The 21,796-nt window shown below is 36.6% G+C and overlaps 1 protein-coding gene across 1 annotated transcript in view; it reads right to left on the reverse strand.

Annotated features, from left to right (window-relative positions):
* LOC149483123 (uncharacterized) overlaps window positions 1–21,584 on the reverse strand; it is a 65,439-nt gene extending 43,855 nt beyond the window's left edge. The window contains exon 1 of the mRNA XM_089702139.1: window positions 18,162–21,584. Coding sequence (XP_089558265.1) covers window positions 18,162–20,983 — 2,822 coding nt within the window. The 5' untranslated portion in view covers window positions 20,984–21,584. The remainder of the gene's footprint in view (window positions 1–18,161) is intronic.
* Window positions 21,585–21,796: the final 212 nt, after the last annotated feature.

Consider the following 21,796-nt stretch of genomic DNA (forward strand, 5'->3'; position numbering starts at 1 on the left):
TTCGCTAAAAAGCAAAACATAATACATTAAAAAAAATTTGCAATGGTAAAAGTATTGCGTTACCTCTATGTTTTCATTATCACAATAATTGAGGAAAACCTAATTCATACTTATGAAATACTTATGAATTATATATTTAATCATACCTACTTATGAAAGTGTCACATGAAACAATGTCAAGAACAAACCCACATTTGAGCATTCAAAATATGTAACCGTTACATAATACCTTCGTGTAGTGATGTAGAACATGTTTTCCATCATCCCATCTTATCGGGAAAACGCGACGTGACACGTTCCATTCTCGCAGGAAAATGTTATATGAAAACTGGTCTATTTACTACATGACTGCTTCGAGCTTATAATATTCCTAACACACATTTGAGATAATAATCTTTATTAAAGTGTTTAGGTACATTTCGCTTTTAACTAGTACAAACGTAAATAGCTAAAATGAATGACACACGATGAATAAAAACTAAAAACAAACTTAAATAAACAAAAAGCAATTGTATAATAAGTACGAATTATTCATAACATTAATCTTATCAACAGCAAACCTAATTACGAAACAAAATTACGTGTTATGATGAATATTACAGTCACACTATGTTCATGTAGAGTTGTTAAGCCACAAACTTGTAACTCTTTTGTTTCCTAAATTTAGTTTAAGTCTTGTTTATGTTAATTTGCGATTGAATGAATGTCAAATAAATTTATTTTAGAATTAATTAATAAGGCATGTGTTTTATTTATCTATTCTTATAAGTTAAACGTAAGGCTTTATAGGAATAGAAAGCGTTTTATTTGCCACCATATAGAGTTGCTTATTGTGTATGTTTGTGAGCGTATGTTTGTTATAGCTACAGAAGTGTTTATCTGATAACGAAAATTATTTCACGAACAGAAAGCTACATTATTCACTGAAAGAACTTTTATGTTACTTGGGCGGAGCAGGGATATGCAGCTAGTTCTAAATATAAGATAGCAAGAGGCTAAATTTCGATCCGCGAAAAAGCTTGTTGTTTTCGTTTGATTAGAAGCTTAACAAAAGTTTTCCGCTTTCTGGCCTATTCCTGCAGAAAGTATTTCGCAGTCGTGATAACTTCCTAAATTAAAATAAATAAAACACGACATAAAATAATAGAATACAATGCGAAGATCTCAAAGCGACATGCAATTATTTTCCGTGTGTCGTGAAGCGTCACACAATGATACACTAGAGGCTGGAGCATCCCATGTACTGCCGCATGTGGCTGAGGTGGCTGAGGGCACGTATCGATCGCCTCTCTGCTTTCACTCTGTGCTGCCATTGAAATATAACTATTTTGTACGACTCGCCATTTTGATAATTTTAGCTTTTTTCGACAGCGTTAATAGAATACTAACTCGATCGTTCTGTTAGATGCGAAATTTTGAATTGCAAAAAAATCATGTATAAATTGATGCTCTAGAACAATAATTGATGCTTTTATTCAATCCAAACTAACTTGTGTTGGTAAATTTGATATCTTCTGTTTGAATTTATTAACTGTTTTCATCGATTAGTACGTAATTCATACGAAAACAATAAATAATACGATAGTTTTGTTCACTTACAAAAGATAATCCCTAAAGAAGTCATTCAATCTTCATAATTTAAAATAGTCAAGTAAATGTACGGTGAGGTGTCAGGCCACTCCAGACTCCGGGCGTGTGTCCCTCGTCTCGTAATCCGATTAGACGCCAGCGACTAGCGAGAACTAATGTCTTCTATTCCTGGCTAGCCCTGCTCCCTGCCACCTGAAGGCGCTGATTCATTTAATATTAATTGTGGTACGTGTTTTTAATTATGTATACAGGGTGTCCCACTGTTGGTATACTAAGCTCAAAGTAGGTTATAGTTTTGCATACACTGAGTACGTAAAAAATACTTATAAAATTCCAGACGCATTTTTTTTTCAAATAGATGAATTCTTAAAACTCTATGTGTACACCCATAACAAGCAACCCGCCCAACTTTTCCACCAGCACGTGAGCTATCGTTTAAGATTATGTTTTCATAGACAAAATGCTCACATTAGAGAAGCGGTATATGCCAGCTGCGCGAAGCTAGAGAAGTAAACATGGATTTTCAGGAAAAATTTTGCAAAAAAATTTTGACGTATTTTTTTTGTTTAAGTATTTTTTACGTGATATGTGTATGTAAAACTACAAGTCCCTTCGCGCTTAGTATACCAATAGTGGGACACCCTGTATATGTGAATATGAATAGGGAAACGAATGAAGCGGTTAAGCTTTAAAAAATGTCTATTGAATCGATTTCGATATATTCAGGCTACTAAAATTTGAGTTGAATAAATAAATTTAGGTTCACAAATAATTTGTTTACGTCCTATTACAGAACATATTAATATGAATTCCTTTTGGGCACACGTGTATAGATAATAATTATCAATAGACTTTGCTATAATTTACACCGCCAATTTAGTTCAATAGAATACGAACACAATTGTACTTTTTCTAGCGTACAAATAACAACCGAAAATATCCTCGCAAACTAAAATAAAATGTTTTGAACAGCAATTTGTTCTCATTATTAAACTGGAATTACGTCGTAGCCCAAAACATTAGTATAATGGAACCGTCCTCAATGTATGATGTCGAATAATAATGTACTTAAAACAATACGAGGTTTAGCCAACAATGGAGGCTCCGTACACAAAGACAGACAGACACACTCGTTAGTGTTGTTATGCTAATCCGCGGTGGGAATGTGACATCGGCTTACCGATAATACTATTATACAACGCGTCGGGAATTGTGTCGAAAGGATGAGAGGCTCTGGCGTTATTTGGGACGATATTTTGTGTATTTGCAAGTGGGTAACGTGGATGTACATAAACAACAAAATTCGTACAAAATTAAATGATTTACAAGAAATAATTTAATAATTGTGTTTCTTACATTATTACAGAATTAATGAACTTTAGGATCATATTCCAACATTTTAGCTATCTTTAACAGATTTTCCAGATCCAGTTTTTTGTGATCAATCACAAAATTAACGAATTTAAATAACTGTGCCATCAGAACCAGAAGGTAAGGTAAGAACCATTATATACAATACGTGAATCTAGACTTATGCTTCTGTTGAGTGGTGATTATTAAAAACTACATACATGAGTCAGATGTCACACATAACTGAGTGCTAGAGTCGTTAATTTGCCGTGATGTTTCGCCATGACATATTTTTCATGTTTAACGGTATAGAAAACTTATTATTTATTGCCAACGTTGACTCTATATTCTTCTTCTAACGAATCATTAACTCGTGGTTGTTGAGAAAATTAAATTAAATATGCATTAGTAAATATGATTTTCATGCTTTCAAACAAAACACATTGACTGAAACCAAATCGTGTCATAGAAAAATTCTCCATCGTCTATAGTCACCATACTCCGTATCTATTATTTGAGATCAGCTGCAATTACCACATAGTTGATATAATTGCATCCCACTAGTAGCTAGATACCCGCGGCATGAATATTCAGACAAACCGTAAGGTCAGTCGGTTGTTTACTTGCCAAGTTTGTTGAACTTAGGCCGTTTTGTCATGAACGTGAATTAGAGTTAGATTCGGTAGTGGCATTAGAATCCGATTAGGATTTCTTTATTAATATATATCCGATTAGGCATCACAATAAGTTTTGCTTTTGAGATAGCTTATACTTCTAGCATTAGACAAATTACAAGTACACATATAATTCATACTAACACTTTAAATACGAAAGAAACTCAGGCTGATGACTATTTCATTGTTATGCTTTCACTCTCGAACTGCTTCAAGGTTCTGGATTTATAGATATATAAAAAAGGACATGGGATTCATTTGTCTTTGCATTTAAAAAAAGGGTAAGGACAATAGAAATTTGCATAAAATGATTTGAAAGAAAGAAAAGAAAGAAAAAAAAGTTCTTTCTTTCTTTCTTTCAAAATGATTTGTATGTTTTTCCTTCAGTTACATAATATAGGAACTGAGAATTCGCAATATTCGGAAGGAACAGATGAAAGTTTTACTTAAACTCCGTAATACCTACCATCAACGATCATATATTATTTAAATTAATTTTCAAATTCACATTCAGATTAACATAAAATAACATAATATAAATGAAACCTTCATTACTAATTGAAAAACCAGAGCCATAGAGCGTGTTGTTTCTACGCACTAGAGATAACCGAGCGACCTACTTCCAAACGCATGCTATAGTATAAAAACGCGTGATAGGCGGCGGCCTTAGCGCGTAGTTTTCGCCTGCGCGGCCGCAGCGTGACGAATAGCCGAACAATCAATTCGGTGGCCCGGCATCACGCTGGCGTCACGCTGCTTGAGCCATTGTACTGCAATTAAATTCGATTCACTTCATTGTAAAAGTCCTAAACGCTTCCGCGTGTCCGTTTCAATGACATCATAGAACATCTTAATTTTTTATGCTGGTGATTCCGAATTTCGAGATGTGTTTAAAATGTAGAACTTGGTATTAAAGTTATAAAAGGTCAAAAATGAAAATCCCTGTTTCACGGAGCACAATATTTCCATGTTTTGTGTAATCTCTACATACGGACATAATATACCTATTACGATGATGCATTTTAGTTACTTTTATTACTACCTACATGGTTTACACGAAGAAAGAACTATACATACTAGTAAAGCAATAAATTTATTTTATTAGTCATTAATTTTATCTCTTAAAAAGAATTTGAACTTCATATATATACCTAGAGCAAAGACAGTTCTGTCTCTACTATGTAGAGCTTATTTCAATAAGACTACAATTATTATTCAGTAGCTGTATTTATTTATAACTTTTAGGTTCAGTAATCAGAAAAGACGATGCGAATTTTGGTATTGTCTTTAGGAGTGCTGGCATATAAGATGCTGACCTACGTTAAGTAACGTTACAATAATTTTCATGAAATATTCATACAGGTATTCGCATAAAATCGAGAATTTACTAAAAAGGTTAAGCACTAATCATGTCTTAAAGATCAAATATGGCTGTTAGTTTAATAACGTAAAGGTTATTCGTACTATAAATAGCTAAGAGTGTCCCGTAACAGATACAGCTATCAGATAGCATTGACAGAAAGACGCATTACTTCACTATAAATAATTGTTATAATTTTAAATCCATTGTGTGTAGCAAAAAGTTATATTACTTCTATATGTGAGTGTTAATTAATATAAAAAATTAAATGTCTTGTCATTTTGCGTAAAAATATTGTTTTTTGCTCAATGTTCGTGTTTTATATAAAATATGTTTTATTGCAATGACAATTCGCTTTAACGAAGTGTGTCATGAAACGAATTCAATTATTCTATTTTTATCACCAGAATATATGTATAATTCTTTGTCTTGAATCTTGACACAGGAAATATGTATTATCATATTTTATAATAATATTCCATCGTTTACAAATCTAGATCCTCGAACATAATAGGAGACTTTGTAATACTAGTTATTTTAAATCATAACGATACCTAATAAAAATATTCCTTAACACCGACAGTGCCAGCGGGCCTATAAACAGTTGTAACATGAAGCTAAACTATCTAACTACCTCTCGCTAATAATTACTAGATAGTGCATTATCCTGCACATAAAGCTTCCTCCTTGTTACAGTCGGGTAAGCGGAACTTCATGTCCTTTTAGGCGTAAGAATTTTGTAAATTCGAGATAATGTCTTTCTGTGTGCCAGGAAACCGGAACCAGAGGAAGATTCAGGGACTTATTTTGGTAATTTTAAGCCTAAGAGCGCTATTTTATTCGAGATTTTATAAACATTGTATCTATTATACTTTCTCATCCCAGTGAAGCAAGGCAGGCGGCACAAAAACGCGTCGGCCGATATGAAATCTATGTTTTATTGCCCCGGACAAAAAGTGACTGATTCGTGTATAAATCACATCGAGTATGCAATTTATGTCGCGATCAAACGGGGACGTTACAAAATATCCCGACTGTCCGCTTTGTTTTTACATTTTTTACAAGATTTATCACTAAATTGTTAGTTTTAGAACTTCGAATATTATTCAGAAATAGATTGTAGCTGATGTCATTCTTAGTTAATGGCTTTATCGTATTCATACAATTGCAATTGGAAGAAAAGTGGTATTTAATGAGTACTTGTAACGATTTAATAACTAAAATAATATATCCTCAAAATATATCTACTTCTACAGTTAACATATAAAAGTATATAAATAACAAACAGAATAATAAAAATCAAAGTTTCACATGTAAATGATTACGTTTCAGTGAAAGCCCTTATCACTTATCAGTACTTTCAGAAGTTTCTCTGTGTGCGTGAACGTGTAACATACGGGCGTGTGTGCGTTATCTACGACAAATTAATTGCCTCGCTTAATTGGTCTAATGAAAACGAACCGATCGTTATTTTAAAGCGTTGTTCGGAACACGGATAAGGGGGCTGTTGAAAAGTACTAACGATCAACTGCGGCTTCGTCTGACTTTTTTACGCAATGGGTGATGGAGCTTGGCTGGGGTGAAAAAAACGTATATGAAATATGGATTCTTGCTTAATACTCAATAATTTACTCATAATGTTCTTCGCACGTTTCCTAGGTATACAGTAGCATTTATATCACCTTTGTTGTCTTCTTACTTACATAATTCAGCCCTTAGTCTGATTGAAAAATAAAGGATCATATTATTCAAATAAATTTTCATCAAAATTGTTTAAATTATTATAAGTATTTGATTTTGGAAAGTAAGGCTCACAAGATTTTTTACGTTTTCTAAACATCGATGAAGAGGTAGACCGTAAGAAGGGGTGGAAATTTGTACAAAGCCAAAGGGTTGCTGAAAGAACTTGCCATTTTAATTATAAAAGAAAAAATATTAGTAGATATTATATTAAGAGGAAAATATAAGATGAATTCCAAGAATGTATTACCTACCTAATTTTAATAATCCGAGTATCAGTAGGTAATCTTTCCCGCGGGTAAACTTCACAGAAATATAATATTTTATCTCGTATCTAAGGCGTCGAATTTCGCAAAATAAAATCCGTCTATTTTACACCTTTCCTGGAAAATAATTCACACGCCTTCAAGATATTTCGGTACATTTTGCGAAGATTTCACGGATAAAACTCGCCAGAATATCTCTATAACAGTTTCTTTTTTTCATATTATAGAGGCAGTCATTCGTAATGAAAGCGTTGATAATATTCGGGACGAAATTAAATTAAAGCAAGATTGTGTGTGATACCTTCTTATGATATCTCAGATCTTCACGAGTACGCCCAATTTTCCACTGCCCTTATTTTCAATACAGAAAAGCCTTAAGTACAAAACTTGTACAAGCAGAAGGCGACTTATGGTTATGTCTATTTTCAATAAATATTAAGCCTATTAAAGGAAGAATCGAATAAAAATCCTCTTAACATGAAAACCAAACAAAAAAGAAATCTAAAACATTTTCTTTTATTTAAGTACATACTTAATTTGAGACTTTCGTGTTAACAACGTGTATTGAACTCAAAATAGGTACATTTTATTTTTCCTTATATTCTATAAAATATATTGGTTTTAATATAAAAACGAAAAGAAAGTCTGTAGGCGTAGAGGATAATTTTTTCATCAGTCTAAAATATTTTTGGAAATCTTATTAGAAAAATTATTATCAAACAGATTTTTTTATGGTTCTTAGAAATATACTAACTATACCTGAAACATTATGAAAAAAACTTGATTGGCAATTAAAAAGAAAAAGAAAAACTTTGTTTATTTTTGTGAAATTATGTAATATGAAATTATGAAACTTTTATATCGTACTCATAAGAATATTTAAAGAAAAAAAGCTTTCAGCATAAACTACCATATTTACTTAGACTTTCAATACCCATATTGAATTGGTATCTACTAAATATCTACTAGGTAGCTATATGCCATTGCGTTGTTTGCGGTGGCCGGTGACGTCCCAAGACCGATGTCAATAGCAGCAAATGCAATCCCGTCTCAAGCTAATTTCCTTTACGGTTTGTGCGAAAATCTAGTATTCCTGCTCCCGTCTTAATCCTTCAAGGATATCGTCGTCTGTGTATACGTTTATATAGATATACCACGTCTATGCACTCTGCTTAATGCTTTAACGTATCCTTGTTTGTGAAACCAATGCATCATAGGATTAGTTGGATGGTTTCTAGAATGATTATGTTTGTAACTACGAGTATATATCAATCGCCGTTGTTGCTGCCACTGATTCATGTTTTGACAAACTATTGCGTTAATTAAGTTCAGTTGTGTTACTTAATCTTCAATACTTAACGGTTTTTAAATATTGGACAAATATTATTATTGCAGATTAAAGAGCAGTTATCTCACTACCTCCACCAAAATTAGAGCTGAAGAGATTTGAGAGTGCTTTTTAAGAATGAACTTGTTTTAGGAACAACTAACAACTTAAATTTGAAAAATTGTGCTCTACATAGTTCTTTTATCGAGGTAGGCTATAGACAAGATAGTGTCCCATTACATACGACCTTTAAGAGGGCGTATAAAGCCAGATAATTCTACGATTAAGCCCCGCACATTACGCGCCATGCCGCGCGCCCTCACAATACCCTCATACACCCGGCTCATCCAACGTACGTAAAGTTCATCGCACGCTAAATTATACACAATATTCTTCGCTCGTTCAACGCGTATTTTCGGTAGTTAGTAGGTATGTTGTCTAAAATAATTGTATAAAACAGTGAAGTTGAAATCATCACAAATTATGTAATATGTCTTTTTATTATTATTTGTTTATAATTATTAATGATAATCTATACATATTATAAAACAATAAAAAAACTGTCTGTATGTAATATATAAAAAAAAACAATATTAGGGAAACAGTATAGAGCACGAATCCGTAAAAAAGTCTGTCGAAATAGCGAGTATAGATACTATTTTTAAATAAACATACGCAGTCGACGACACACATTCCTCCAGAACTTTATTTTGATTAATTTGGTTATAGTCCATTGAATGAGTCCCTCCAAGGGGGGTCTAGAGTGCGTGAGTTAGTAACGTAAGATGTTTCTTCAGAAACATGTCAAGAGTCTCTAGGTAATAAACATACTAAAACCCCGGGCCACTAGGAGGAGCCCCGGAGTGGGGGGAGGGGGGAAATGGGTCCATTTTTTTAATTTTTCGCTTAAATCTCAAAAACGGTACATGTTAGAGAAAAACTTTCAAGGAAAAATTGAAAGGACATAAAATTATCTACAAGTTGTACCTTAATCATTTTTTCCTATATCCTACCGTTTCTGAGTTATACGCAGTAAAACATGATTTTGGCTCAAACAATTTCAATATCAATCGATCAAAAAATATTTCTTTCTTCCAAAAAACTCAAATGTGCAACTTGTGACCAGTACTGATAGATTGCTCTTAATTAGGTCTATAATTGGTAAAATAAACACATTCCTCCATGGAAGCCTTTAGGAGGAATCGATTGTCAAAATATTACATTAGGGCAGTTTGAGTTACTGAACTTGATCTTTTTATTTTTTTCTTCCAAAAAACTCAAAAGTGCTACTTGTGACCGGTACAGATAGATTGCTCATAATTAGGTCTATCATTGCTAAAAATACCAGATTCCACCACGGAGGCGTTTACGGGGAATTGAATTTTATCAGGGTAGTTACGATACATGAACTTTTTATTTTTTTTCTTCCAAAAAGCTCAAAAGTGCAACTTGTGACCGGTACAGATAGATTGCTCATAATTAGGTCTATCATTGATAAAAATACCAGATTCCACCATGGAGGCGTTTACGGGGAATTGAATTTTATTAGGGTAGTTAGTTAAAAAGTTCATGTATCGTAACTACCCTAATAAAATTCAATACCTCCTAAAGGCCTCCATGGTGGAATCTGGTATTTTTATCAATGATAGACCCAATTATGAGCAATCTATCTGTACCGGTCACAAGTTGCACTTATGAGTTTTTTGGAAGAAAAAAATAAAAAGATCAAGTTCAGTAACTCAAACTACCATAATATAATATTTTGACAATCGATTCCTCCTAAAGGCTTCCATGGAGGAATGTGTTTATTTTACCAATTATAGACCTAATTAAGAGCAATCTATCAGTACTGGTCACAAGTTGCACTTTTGAGTTTTTTGGAAGAAAGAAATATTTTTTGATCGATTGATGTGGAAATTGTTTGAGCCAAAATCATGTTTTACTGCGTATAACTCAGAAACGGTAGGATATAGGAAAAAATGATTCAGGTACAACTTGTAGATAATTTTATGGCCTTTCAACTTTTCCTTGAAAGTTTTTCTCTAACATGTACCGTTTTTGAGATTTAAGCGAAAAATGAAAAAATGGACCCATTTTCCCCCTCCCCCCACTCCGGGGCTCCTCCTAGTGGCCCGGGGTTTTAGTATGTTTATTACCTAGGGACTCTTGACATGTTTCCGAAGAAACATCTTACGTTACTAACTCACGCACTCTAGAACTTTTTATTCAATGGACTATTTGATTGTACGACATTTTTCGACTCAGCAATTATTCTAAATATAAAAATAAAAATTATCCTTTATAAAATATTACAAAGTTCTTCGAAATTTACGTATTATTTTATCGAGAGCTGGTAACTTTAGCAGGTACCTTTCTGGAGTATTTTTTTCTGCGTGGCAATAGTCAGTAGACACAGGTTGAGAGTGAGGGTCCACATTTTCCAAATTTAAAATTGTTCTGTGAAATTAGTAAATTACTTTCAAACAGGGTCAATTTGATTGATTGCATTTGCAAGGCGACCGTAGGAATTAGGTACCTACATAACTAAGTATAAAAAGTGTCTTTGTAAATTGTAGGTACCCACTATGAATGTAGGTATCTATAAATATCGTCGCATGAATACTCAACTCGCGGAAACGAATTTACAGAATTTACACAAATAATAATATCCAAACTCGCCTGGATAAACTTTCTCAAATGAATCTATAGTTTAGGTGGTCTGTTGCGGTTCTGCATCAGGTGTTTCAGTTTTCAAAATAAATTATTATTTTATATTTCCCGGATAATATAATAGTACCTACACAAAAAAATAACTTTCATTCAAATCCGTCCAGTAGTTCCGGAGATTAGCATGTACAAACAAACAGACAAACACAGACAGTTTTTTTTATTTACGGGATAAAACTCATCCTATGACCTTTCTCAGGTCTCAAGCTATATCTGCACCAAAATTAGAGCCCAGACATACATACAGACAGACATACAAAAATTCTAAAAACTATATTTATGTATAGATATGTACTACATATTACTATGTAATACAGATTATGAATATATTATATTTATACATATACATATGTATATTATAAAAAAATACCTATTCAATGTAAGTACAGTTTTGACTTTCGTACGAATTTGTTATACCTATGTATAGATGTTATGTATGATTATCTAATACAGATTGTAAATATAATATATATGTACTATTCACAACCGGTTTACATATTATTTATATTATTATTTGCTGGAGCGAACATAGGATCTGCCTATAGTAATAATAATAATATAAATCTTTCTTGACTTGATTGATTGCACCGCGACTGTAAGAATTAGGTACCTACCACTATGAATTTTATTTACCTATCTATAGTTGCTGCTGCTATCGCGTCAATACTCAGCCCGCGGAAATTATTTTACAGAAACTAAACTTTCTCAAATAGTTAAATCAAGACTTATCTTTTTATATTATAATTATTATTTATTAATATTATAACAATACTATTATATTATACATTATATACATTATTACCTTCGACATTTAGTTATCTTTTCAATTTGAATCTTCTTTAGTTCTCGTTTCTTAAGTCTTTTCATTTTGTTGTTTACCATTTTCAACAAATCAATATTCGGCGTAATTATAAAACACGGCGCAGCAATTTTAGTGTGGTCTACTCGTCTCAACGGAGCGATAGCGTCTGATGTATGAAATAGAATTATGTTTTTAGCTCCCGGAACGTGCGATGGAAGATGATTTCTTGCGTAATTAAAAATATAGTAAGCGCCAAAAGTGTTTTATCGTGATTAAACCAAAACTAAAAGTAATTACACAAAATGCTCTGACAAATATCTTGCAAATGTTTTAATATAATTGTTTATGAAAAAAAAATCATAATAAGTATTACCATGTCCAGTAAAAAACGTAAAAGTGTGAAATTTAGAGGTAACTTCGTGAATTTTTTCTATCGAGTCAATTTCAATATTTTATGTTTTTGATCTGACAATATAATCGAAAATATCATCAAGTTTTACATATATTTTATTTTTTATATTTGGTCTTGAATATTACACGTATCAACTAAAAGTTGATTGGTGATTTGACTTTATACGCGCCCTTAAGGGCGGAGCATCTAATCAATGATGGTATGATGTAAAAATCGGAAAAAGTATTGCTATCGAGAGCAGCCGAAGATGCGTGGGTAATGCGTGGGTCAGCTATCAATCAATATTCATGTCTTTCAACGATGTCTCGTCCTAAGATGATGATAATGTCCTTAGATTCTCAAATCCATTAGTTAGTAGAGTGGATATTATCCATTCTGTACCGTGTAGTTATTGTAGTTATAAGTTATTTTTTTTTTATTTAATGTGTATCGGTACTTCTACTTCTTTCGCCCGCGACAACCAAGTGCAGGTGCAAAACAGTTATAATGGTAATTTAGTAAAACTATAAAGAATAAAGAGCCGGTACAGGGCGGCCACAGACTCGTTAAAAGGTACAAAATGAAGGAAGCAATTTGCGCCGTTAGTGCCGCCCGTGGTTGCTGCGGTTGGCGCGGTCGCTGGCGATGTTCAACATTTCATACAAAACATTACAAAAGGGATAGGTATTGTGTAATGTAGGTAAAGATGTGGTCATTGCGATTAGAGATTACGTTATTTAGGGTTTTATACTATTTCAGTATGAACGTGTGCAATCGTGCCATTTTGATGAGCTCAAAATCGGCCAAAACGGGCGAAATTATCATTTTTGTGAGGGCTTACTAAATTTTATTTACTAAAATTATTGTAGTTGCTATGTGCTGACTTCGATGGGCCACGTTCAAATCGTTTTTAGAGCTTTCGCAAAATATAAAAGGAGCATGGTGAATTTTTTTTCTAATTTAAATAGGACTGTGCGTTAATATTTAAGACAGCCAAGTAGCCAATAGCCATTAGGTACGTCAATTTTTTTGTTTATAAAATTTAAGATGCTGCTATTCTTAAAAGTGAATTAATCGCGTCCTTATTGTAATGTAGAGTTCAAATTTCCACATAGATGATGACCTTTAAGTTCCGCATTGTAAATTTTGTCTCAACGACCCCTTCATATGCATTTGCCAAAAATGCCAGACTGTAAATAATTTAGATTCGGTTTGGCTACAATCAATGATTCCGGCGAATCTGCAAGCTAAATTACAATGTAGCATAATTAGCACATACAGTACACACGGACATGTAAGGTCGCGTCGAAGGCTGCACAAATCAATCAGACCCGGGAGCAGCTCCCGGGCAATCAATGGAGCTTAGAGCGTGTGACGTGTGTGCGAGCGGGACGGCGAATGTAACCCCCCGCGGGAGGGAGGGAGACGCCCGAGCGTCGATTTTATTGGCGCGACGCAATACTGCAACAGGGTTTAATTAAATTCGCACAGTATGTTATTATTCAACGTTGCGTCAAAATCTGAGATGAAATTGTGTAAAGCTTGTAAATATTCATGTGTGGCGTCGAGGGAACAGGGTTATGCGATAACAAGGTTGTAGAGCCGCATGTATGATGCTATGATGGCATCATGGCATGACAGGGCCACCTCGTTTGCGAAGAATAGAGCTGTTTTCAGGATATATCAAAAACATACCTAATATTGCCAACAAAATTTAATTTGAATAGGTACTAATTTTAAATCATGAGAGACAGATGATAAGAGAGTATAAAGGATAGAACATGATCGATCACAACGTCAGATATTACATACCTTATACCTATATATTTAAAAACGATGTTGTAACATAATTTAAATAATGAATCTGAAAGAAATCTACATTTACTAGATGCTACTTGTATAATGTATTGTAAGAGAAGAGTCTAAAGGCTTGTAATTTTACACACAGCTTCTTCAAACTTGTTTCATTTTCATAAGAGTAAGCGCGAGTATCCACTCTATAAGTATAGAGTAGGTGTAAACTACCAAAAAAAACAATATAATAAATTGCATACGTTTTTTTCACACAAATTGGTGATTGTCATAAAAACTTTTCCTGCTCTTTTAATTGAAGAGCATTTCTAGGAGTAGTCTTATAAGATCGTTAAAAGAATTACATTTTGAACTCTACCATGGAAATTCCTATATTATATTCAGTGATGTTTAAGTATAAATACCATTCCACGTTGGTATTTAGCCGGCAAATGAAACACGGCGTAGTACAGCTTATGTACCTATTGTTTAGCTTCAGTGACATTCTTCGACATTTGTGACTCAGCAGTCAGCAGTCAGCGGGTCACGGCGGAATTAGTTAAGGTCGGAATGGTTGACACGAATTCTAACTTCGTTTGCGTCCTGTCTTCACTTGCTGGGATAATTCAGTAGCCGTTTAAAATTAAAACACATGAATACGCAGTTTTAAAATCAGTATTGTAGCGGTACTTATTACCAACCGTAAATATTCTAAAATTCAAATCCTTGAGTCGATTGTTTTTTAGGATGAGTGTTATAATTTTTTATACCTATAATAATTTACTGCGATGCTAATGCAGAAGTAGACTTAGTTGTAATTTTAATTACTATCGGGATTTACTGCAAAAATAATTCTACAAACCTACAACAAGCAAATTATTATTTTGTAAACCTAACCCACCACAATTGTTCAAAAATAGCTTGGAAACAATATAAGAATCAGATACTGGATATTTTAACTCATATTCGACACAGAACTTTTTGTACCTATGTGTTTCTAATGTAGAGTTGAATTAACTAACTGTTTATCAAATTTTTAAGTCTTAAAAGATATTCATTTAGTCGTAAGTATAACATGTGTTTTAAGTATAGAGTGGAAAGTCCGCCATGTAAGTACATATTATCATACGAGTAATATACATTGAAAACGTTGAATAAGCGTGTAAATTGAACAAATGTTGTAGCAATTTAAAATAAAAGTACAGCAAGCGGTCTCCTTCCCACGACTGGCCAGCGCCGGAATACATTACTCCTTTATTAGAGCTCTATCGGGCCTTGGAGCTGAATATAAAATAACTAAATTGCTTCTCCATAATAAAACTAGAACACCACTCATTAAAGTTACAGCGCGATCGATTTCTAGGAAAATGGACATAAGCTTTCTGACGTATTTGCTACAAGAACTACACTAAAGTGTTAGACGTTTCTCCTTACTTGCCCGACGGAATTACTCGCTCTCAAAATACACAATACACTTACTGTTTATGTGGAAATAGACATAGATAGTACGGAGTAAATACGCCGAGAATTCCGTAAGGTTTTCTATGAAGTGTTTCAGAGAAAATGAGCACATACACCATAAGCGACGAGACTAAGTTCCTAGGCCAGTGTTTATGGGCACGCCTTGTGAAATTCGTGATATGTCAAATGTGGTAAATTGATATCCTAGCGCACGAAACTAATTATAAGATTGGCAATTTATAATTTATATACTTGTGTCAGGCTAAGTTTCAATGTACCTTGTAAGTTGTAACTAGGTATATATGTAGGTAAAAAGTAAGTATAAGTGATCTATAAAGTTTAATGTTTGCTTTTTGTATGTATGAAGAACCAGACGTTCAATTATTTGTAAATAGGTGGACAATGACGAACATTGGACGAACATTTCAGTTCGCTTGGAAACTCTGACGTTCAAAATCAAATAGGTTCTGAAAAATTTTAAACTCAATCCATAATTACTTACTATTATATTTATTATTTATCCATGTATTATATTTCGAATGCAAGTAAACAAAGTGAAAATGGGAAATTATGAAATTGTCCATTAACCTAAATAAATTTGTAGTAAATCAATAAATATTATAATATATAAGTTGGCGAGTGTTCGCGTTCCCACGCCCCAGTGCCACTTACAGCAAGTTGACGTCGAGCCACATGTCACGTGGCGCCTCTGCCCTCTTTATATATTCTTTTTGTTTATTTAAGTGCATTTCCAATATAAACTTTCTTTGAAAGCACAATTATATAATTACTGTCGGTTGCAACTGGAAAATGGAGTAGACATTATCATAATTACGGCGTTTATAGATTTACATAATTTACGGTCACCGTTTCAAAGAACAGACGGAGTTTCCTCTTCGTTTCTGTTACATCAGTTATTGTTCAGAAGTATCTGATGTAATGGCCAAAATAACAAATTTTTCCTGGATGATTCAACTTTGAAATGATTACGAACTTTTTTAATGAATGTATTTGTTCGCATCTGATTCAATAACTTAACTAGACACTGAATAAAATGCTCATGAATTGATTTAAATGCGCAACGCTTTACCTAGATCGAGATGAAACATAAATATCTAAATGGTCAGGTGTCATAAGGCAGCTTAGTGACCACGATGCATTTAAAAATAAACTATCGATGTGGATCGGCATGAATATATTAAGCGTTAGTGGCTAGTGGGTCAGACGGACGAATCGATAACAGATAAGGCATTTCAAACTTACTTCGGACGGTTTGGTGTAGACTTGTGGTGAGACTTTTGGAACGAAGATTTCGAAGATAGACAATATACCTAATACGTAATGTTTCATAGATTATGTTGTTGATCAAATCGAATTAGATATACCTGAAGTATTTCTTGGGTATTCATTTCGGGCATTTTCTATCAGAAGAGCTTATTTTTCTTTGATTAAAAGCATTTTCATGTTTTGTTGTTCCTATGAATGTAATATTATTTACTTATTTTTAATATTGTATAGAGTCATCATCGAACATTGAATAATTTCACGATCAAATTTTAAATTTAATACTTCTAAAAACAGCTAATTTTCGTACCTACAAGACTAAATAATTGCATGTTATTAGAACTAGTTATATTATAATAATTAGTTTATGACGTTAATTTGCATGCAAATAATTCAAATGAATTTTTAAGAAATTTTTAAGCTTTATCAATATTGTGTTATACATATATCCACTTAAATGTTAGATATCTAAGTTGAGCGTCCAGAAATAGAAGTTAGAGATTGGGTCAGATAGTCTAAGTTAGACTTTGATTATATTTTAGGAATAACCAAAAGCTTTGTCTAATCGTATCGGGGTCGGGTCAATTAGTCTGGATACAGTTAAATGTAAATATTAAGAGTTAAATTGTAGCAACAATAAAATAAAATATTATATTATATACTTAGATTCGTTGCTTAGATTAATGAATTGTTCGTTTAGGAATATTAAAAGAAACGTAATCCATGAATGCTTTTCGTGCTTCTGCTAGTAATCATAATTAAAATATATGTAATAAATATACGTATAAATGGAATTTAAAAGTAATTATATCTAACAATACATTTGCAAGTGTATTAATATTAATATCAATTCCGTGCAAAACATGGATGGAACAACTTTGTAGCGAGTCGCGATGCGTGAAGGAAGCGAAGAAATAACGAATAGTTAATCATAATCTTGATTTTCTTAAAAGCCGATATGTAAATGCGTCGAGTTGACGTGATATATCGCGGCTTTGTTATAGCGGAATGTGTTATGAAAGCAGAATAGGATGTGAAAAAAACAATCGGGAACGCTCCACACGAGGGTGACACGAGCCGCGAAAAGAGCAAAGCTATTTATGGGGAATTTTCAACAATAGTTCACGTTCGCTCCCCGCCGTGACGTAATTGTTTACCCACTTGGCTATAATTGTACTTCCGATTTCCATTTGCTCTTAATTTACTTACAATGCGAGCTCTTTGTTTGTAGCGATACTGTTCTGTACGACGTTCGTATGATATTTTATGGTTGAATTTCCTTTCATAAATTAATATGTACATAGTTTAATATTCATTTCATTGTAGACATTGAAAACTATTAATTCGCTTTTAATATGGCTCTACATGCGAATAAAGGATAAAAGTGTGAATACTCACTTGCCAAAGAGCGGATGCCAGAGGTGGAAGGAGGCAGGGTCGTGCGGGTGCGGCGGCAGGTGGTGCGGCGGCGGCTCGCCCGGCGTGGTGCTGCCCACCTCGGGCTCGTCGCGCCGCCGGCCCAGCGCCGCGCTCGGCGTGGCGGAGCTGCGCCGCGCCGCCACCGCGGACGCCGCCGCGGCCGACGGCTCCAGCAGGTTCTGCAGCGACTTCACGCTGATGCGCGGCCGCGGCGACTCCTGCGAACTTGTGCTGTTGCTCCGCTGGTGCCCGTGCTCCGATTGTTTCACAGACTGGAGGTAATTATTGTTCGGATAGTAGGGAGACGTCGGACTCTTCTGCTGTCCCGTTCGCGGCGAACGCTGGCTCATCATTTGCTGGTTGAAGTACGGTATTTGCAAACCAGGTAGCTGCATATTTGGCCTCATATTCGGGTTCATACCGGGGTACATGCCCTGCATGAACGGGTTGTGCGGCATCGCGCGCTGGTTGTTGTAGTTGTGCGCGATCGGACTCGTTCGAGCAGCGGAGTGGGTTTTACTTTGACTCTTAGTGGAATGTACATACGGGTTCTGTACGTCACCAGACTTCGACAACTCCTTCAACTGTTCCGCGACGGAGGGCGGTTTCGTTCGGTGCGTGGCCGCGGGGTTGCCGTGCGACATGGCCTCCTGCCACATCGCGAACTGCATACGATTGTCGTAGTCCATCGACGGCATCACTGGGAATCCACCCGCGCCCATAAAACGAGCGGACGGATTGAACATTTGAGATAATTCTGGATAATTTGACCCGTTATATCCCGAGGAGTTTAAAGCTTTTATGAAGTCCATATTTTGAGAGCAAGCCGCCATCGCCTCCAGTTGACTAAGATATGGTAACCACAGCATTTGGTTGAGCGCCGCCGAGGTGGCCGCATCGATATCGCCCGCCAGTGCGTCCATTGAAGGGATCGGTTTCGGCTGTCCCGCTTGATCGAGTGCTCCTTTTTCGTTCCCTTTAGACGAATGTAGTTTGCCGTCCTTTGATTTTGGTGATATTAACGGTCTAGTTTCTCTTTCTATTAGAACCTGTTCTAATTGTGTCAAGGATACAACGAGTATATCTGGGTCCTGCAATATAGCTGGGAAAGCAAAAGTTGCAGGTAATCTCAATTCTGGTCTCTGAATGAGTAAGGCAGGAATCTCGCGGGCGGGTGCCACCAAAATAGCTTCTAGTTTATCTTTAGGAATTAGCAACGGATCGGGCAGAGTGTAGTCAGAGCGTGACTTCAAAAGATTGAATTGTTGCAAAGGAGTATTCACATCGGTGGGTTTGCTAGTAGGCCGGTCTGGTTTTTTCGGTACAGGATCTTCACTACACTTATTAAACACTTTACTTATTTTCGCTAAATCATCAATAGATTCTCGTCGCTTCTTTTCTAGCGGCTCTCCAAATTCCTTGCTCAATTTTTTTATTTCGTCGGAGCAACTCGACACCGTGGGGCTCGCTGACTTCCTATGCTTTCCTAAGTTCAATGGTTCACATTGCTGTTTTGTGATCGTTACCTCTGACGTATACATCTTTGGCGACGGCGAAGATAACAGGGTTTCCAGGAATAGCGTTTGTTTACTTTTGGTAAGTGGCATAGTGAATATCTCTGGCGAAGAGGGCACGGCGGGAATGCCGCTGGGCTGCGGCGACTGCATCGCATCGGACTCGCGGGACGGCGCACGTGGCAAATCTATGCGCCGCGGTGAAGCTACTGGTGTTGGTAATCTTTTATGTACACTTAGATCTCTTGGTAGTTCTGATATGTTGTTTTCTGATGTATTTGTTACTTCATTGTTATTTAACAAAGGTGGACTTGGAACCGCATCTACGTTTACGATGCTTAAATCTGTTGGTACACTATCATCAATTATTGGTGGTTCTTCCTGCTTAATAACAATTGGCGAATCGTCTTGTTCTGGTTCAGCAACTTCTTCAGTGTGTTGAACACTGGGATCACCATCACTTTTTTCACAATTTGGTACCACGGGCTCACAGATTTGTTCTTCCAATACTTTTTCCTGCGGCTCAATTGGTAACATAACTTCACTTTGATCCGGTAACGCCGGTGGCGCCTGTGGCTCTTCAAACTGCTTATCGATAAAGTTCTCGTTTGAATCAGGTACTGGGTCAGTAAACATCGACTCAACTTCGTCAGTTACACCGATTTCATTTTCTAGATTCTTATCAATTTTGTTGTCAATATCATCAATTTTATAATCAATATCCTTTATTTCATTAGTTGGATTAGGCTCTTGCATCTCTGTTGCCGCTGTGAGACTCTCGAGAGCACATTGCGCAGCTTCTTCAGGAACAAATACATCATCCGATATGTATGTGTGGTTATCGATCTGCCCTTGGTCTGGCTGTTGTAGATGGTCTCCTATGTGGTGAAGGTGCAAGAGCCCCTGAGCGGCAGTCATACTGCTACGGCTGGGAGATTCGAGAGACTGTTCTAACCTATCTATGATATCTGATACTGGAGCGTTTCCAAGTAACATATCCTCCTCTTCTTCTGGGTACTCACCGGATGCTTGCACAAGATGTGCGAGTTTGTCGAGCGCTTGTCCTAAAATCTGATTATCTTCACAGCCTTTTTCAACGAGCGACTCAAGCAAAGCCTCATCATGCGGCCCAGCGAGTTCAGGGAGATAATGGGCTTCACTAATGGTTTCAAACAAATCCTTATGTTCCGACATATCTCCTGGGAATTCTTCACTTCTTTCTAAAGACGCTTTGCGCTCGTAGAACATTTCATCCGTTGCCTTCGGTTGACCTATTTCGTAAGACATAGTTTCACGCACAGTTTCTTCAGGTGGCAAAAACCCGAACGATGATGGACTGGTAGGCTCGAGAGAGCCCTCGTTTTGTTGTTGATTGAATTCTAGTTCAGCGACCGCCAGCAAGTTGTCGAGCGGCGTCGCTTCCGGCGGCAATTGCCGCGGCACCGCAATGGTGTGGGATGGTATATGTGACTCCAGATCTGGAGCGAGCCACTGATGGTCAGCCGACGGCGAAGTCACAGGTGGTGCAGGCGGTGGAACTTCCACAGGCGGAGCGTTCGAACGAGGTCTTCGACGCGAGTTGCCGCGTCGCTTGCGCCGGCGTCTTTCCCGCGGATTTCGCCGGCGGGGAGGCGCAGGGGGAGGCGGGGGCACTCTGATAGAGTTGTAGATTTCCGTACGCGGGATGACGCGCCAACCGTCCGGGGTCCGAGCTATACGGATACGGTTCCTCGAGTCGTAGTCTTCACAGTGGACCTCCTGCACGGTGCCGTCGAGCTGGCGGGCCCAGAGGAACACGGGGCGCAGGCGCGGGGCAGGCGAACACTCGGCTGTCACGGGCGCGGCGCTGCGTGCGCGTCGCGAGGGGCTCGCGGGTGGGCAGCGGGGTGCGCGGGGCGGGGGCGCACTGCGGCCGCGCGCGGCATCAAGGCGGGCGGCGCGAGGCTCGCCGCCGCCGCCGGGCGCCCGCGGAGACACTCCGTCCGCCGCAAGACACTCTCAGGCGACGACCGCGCGGACGCGGCCCCGAGGCGGACTGGCGGCCGAGCTCGCCCCGCCCGGCCCCGCGCCCCGCCCAGCATCGATCCGGCCCCCTGCCGC

The sequence above is a fragment of the Colias philodice genome, chromosome 13, assembly GCF_061535455.1.
Source record: "Colias philodice isolate Cphi_HAF_F1 chromosome 13, ilColPhil1 Martin Lab GWU primary, whole genome shotgun sequence".
Lineage (NCBI taxonomy): Eukaryota > Metazoa > Arthropoda > Insecta > Lepidoptera > Pieridae > Colias > Colias philodice.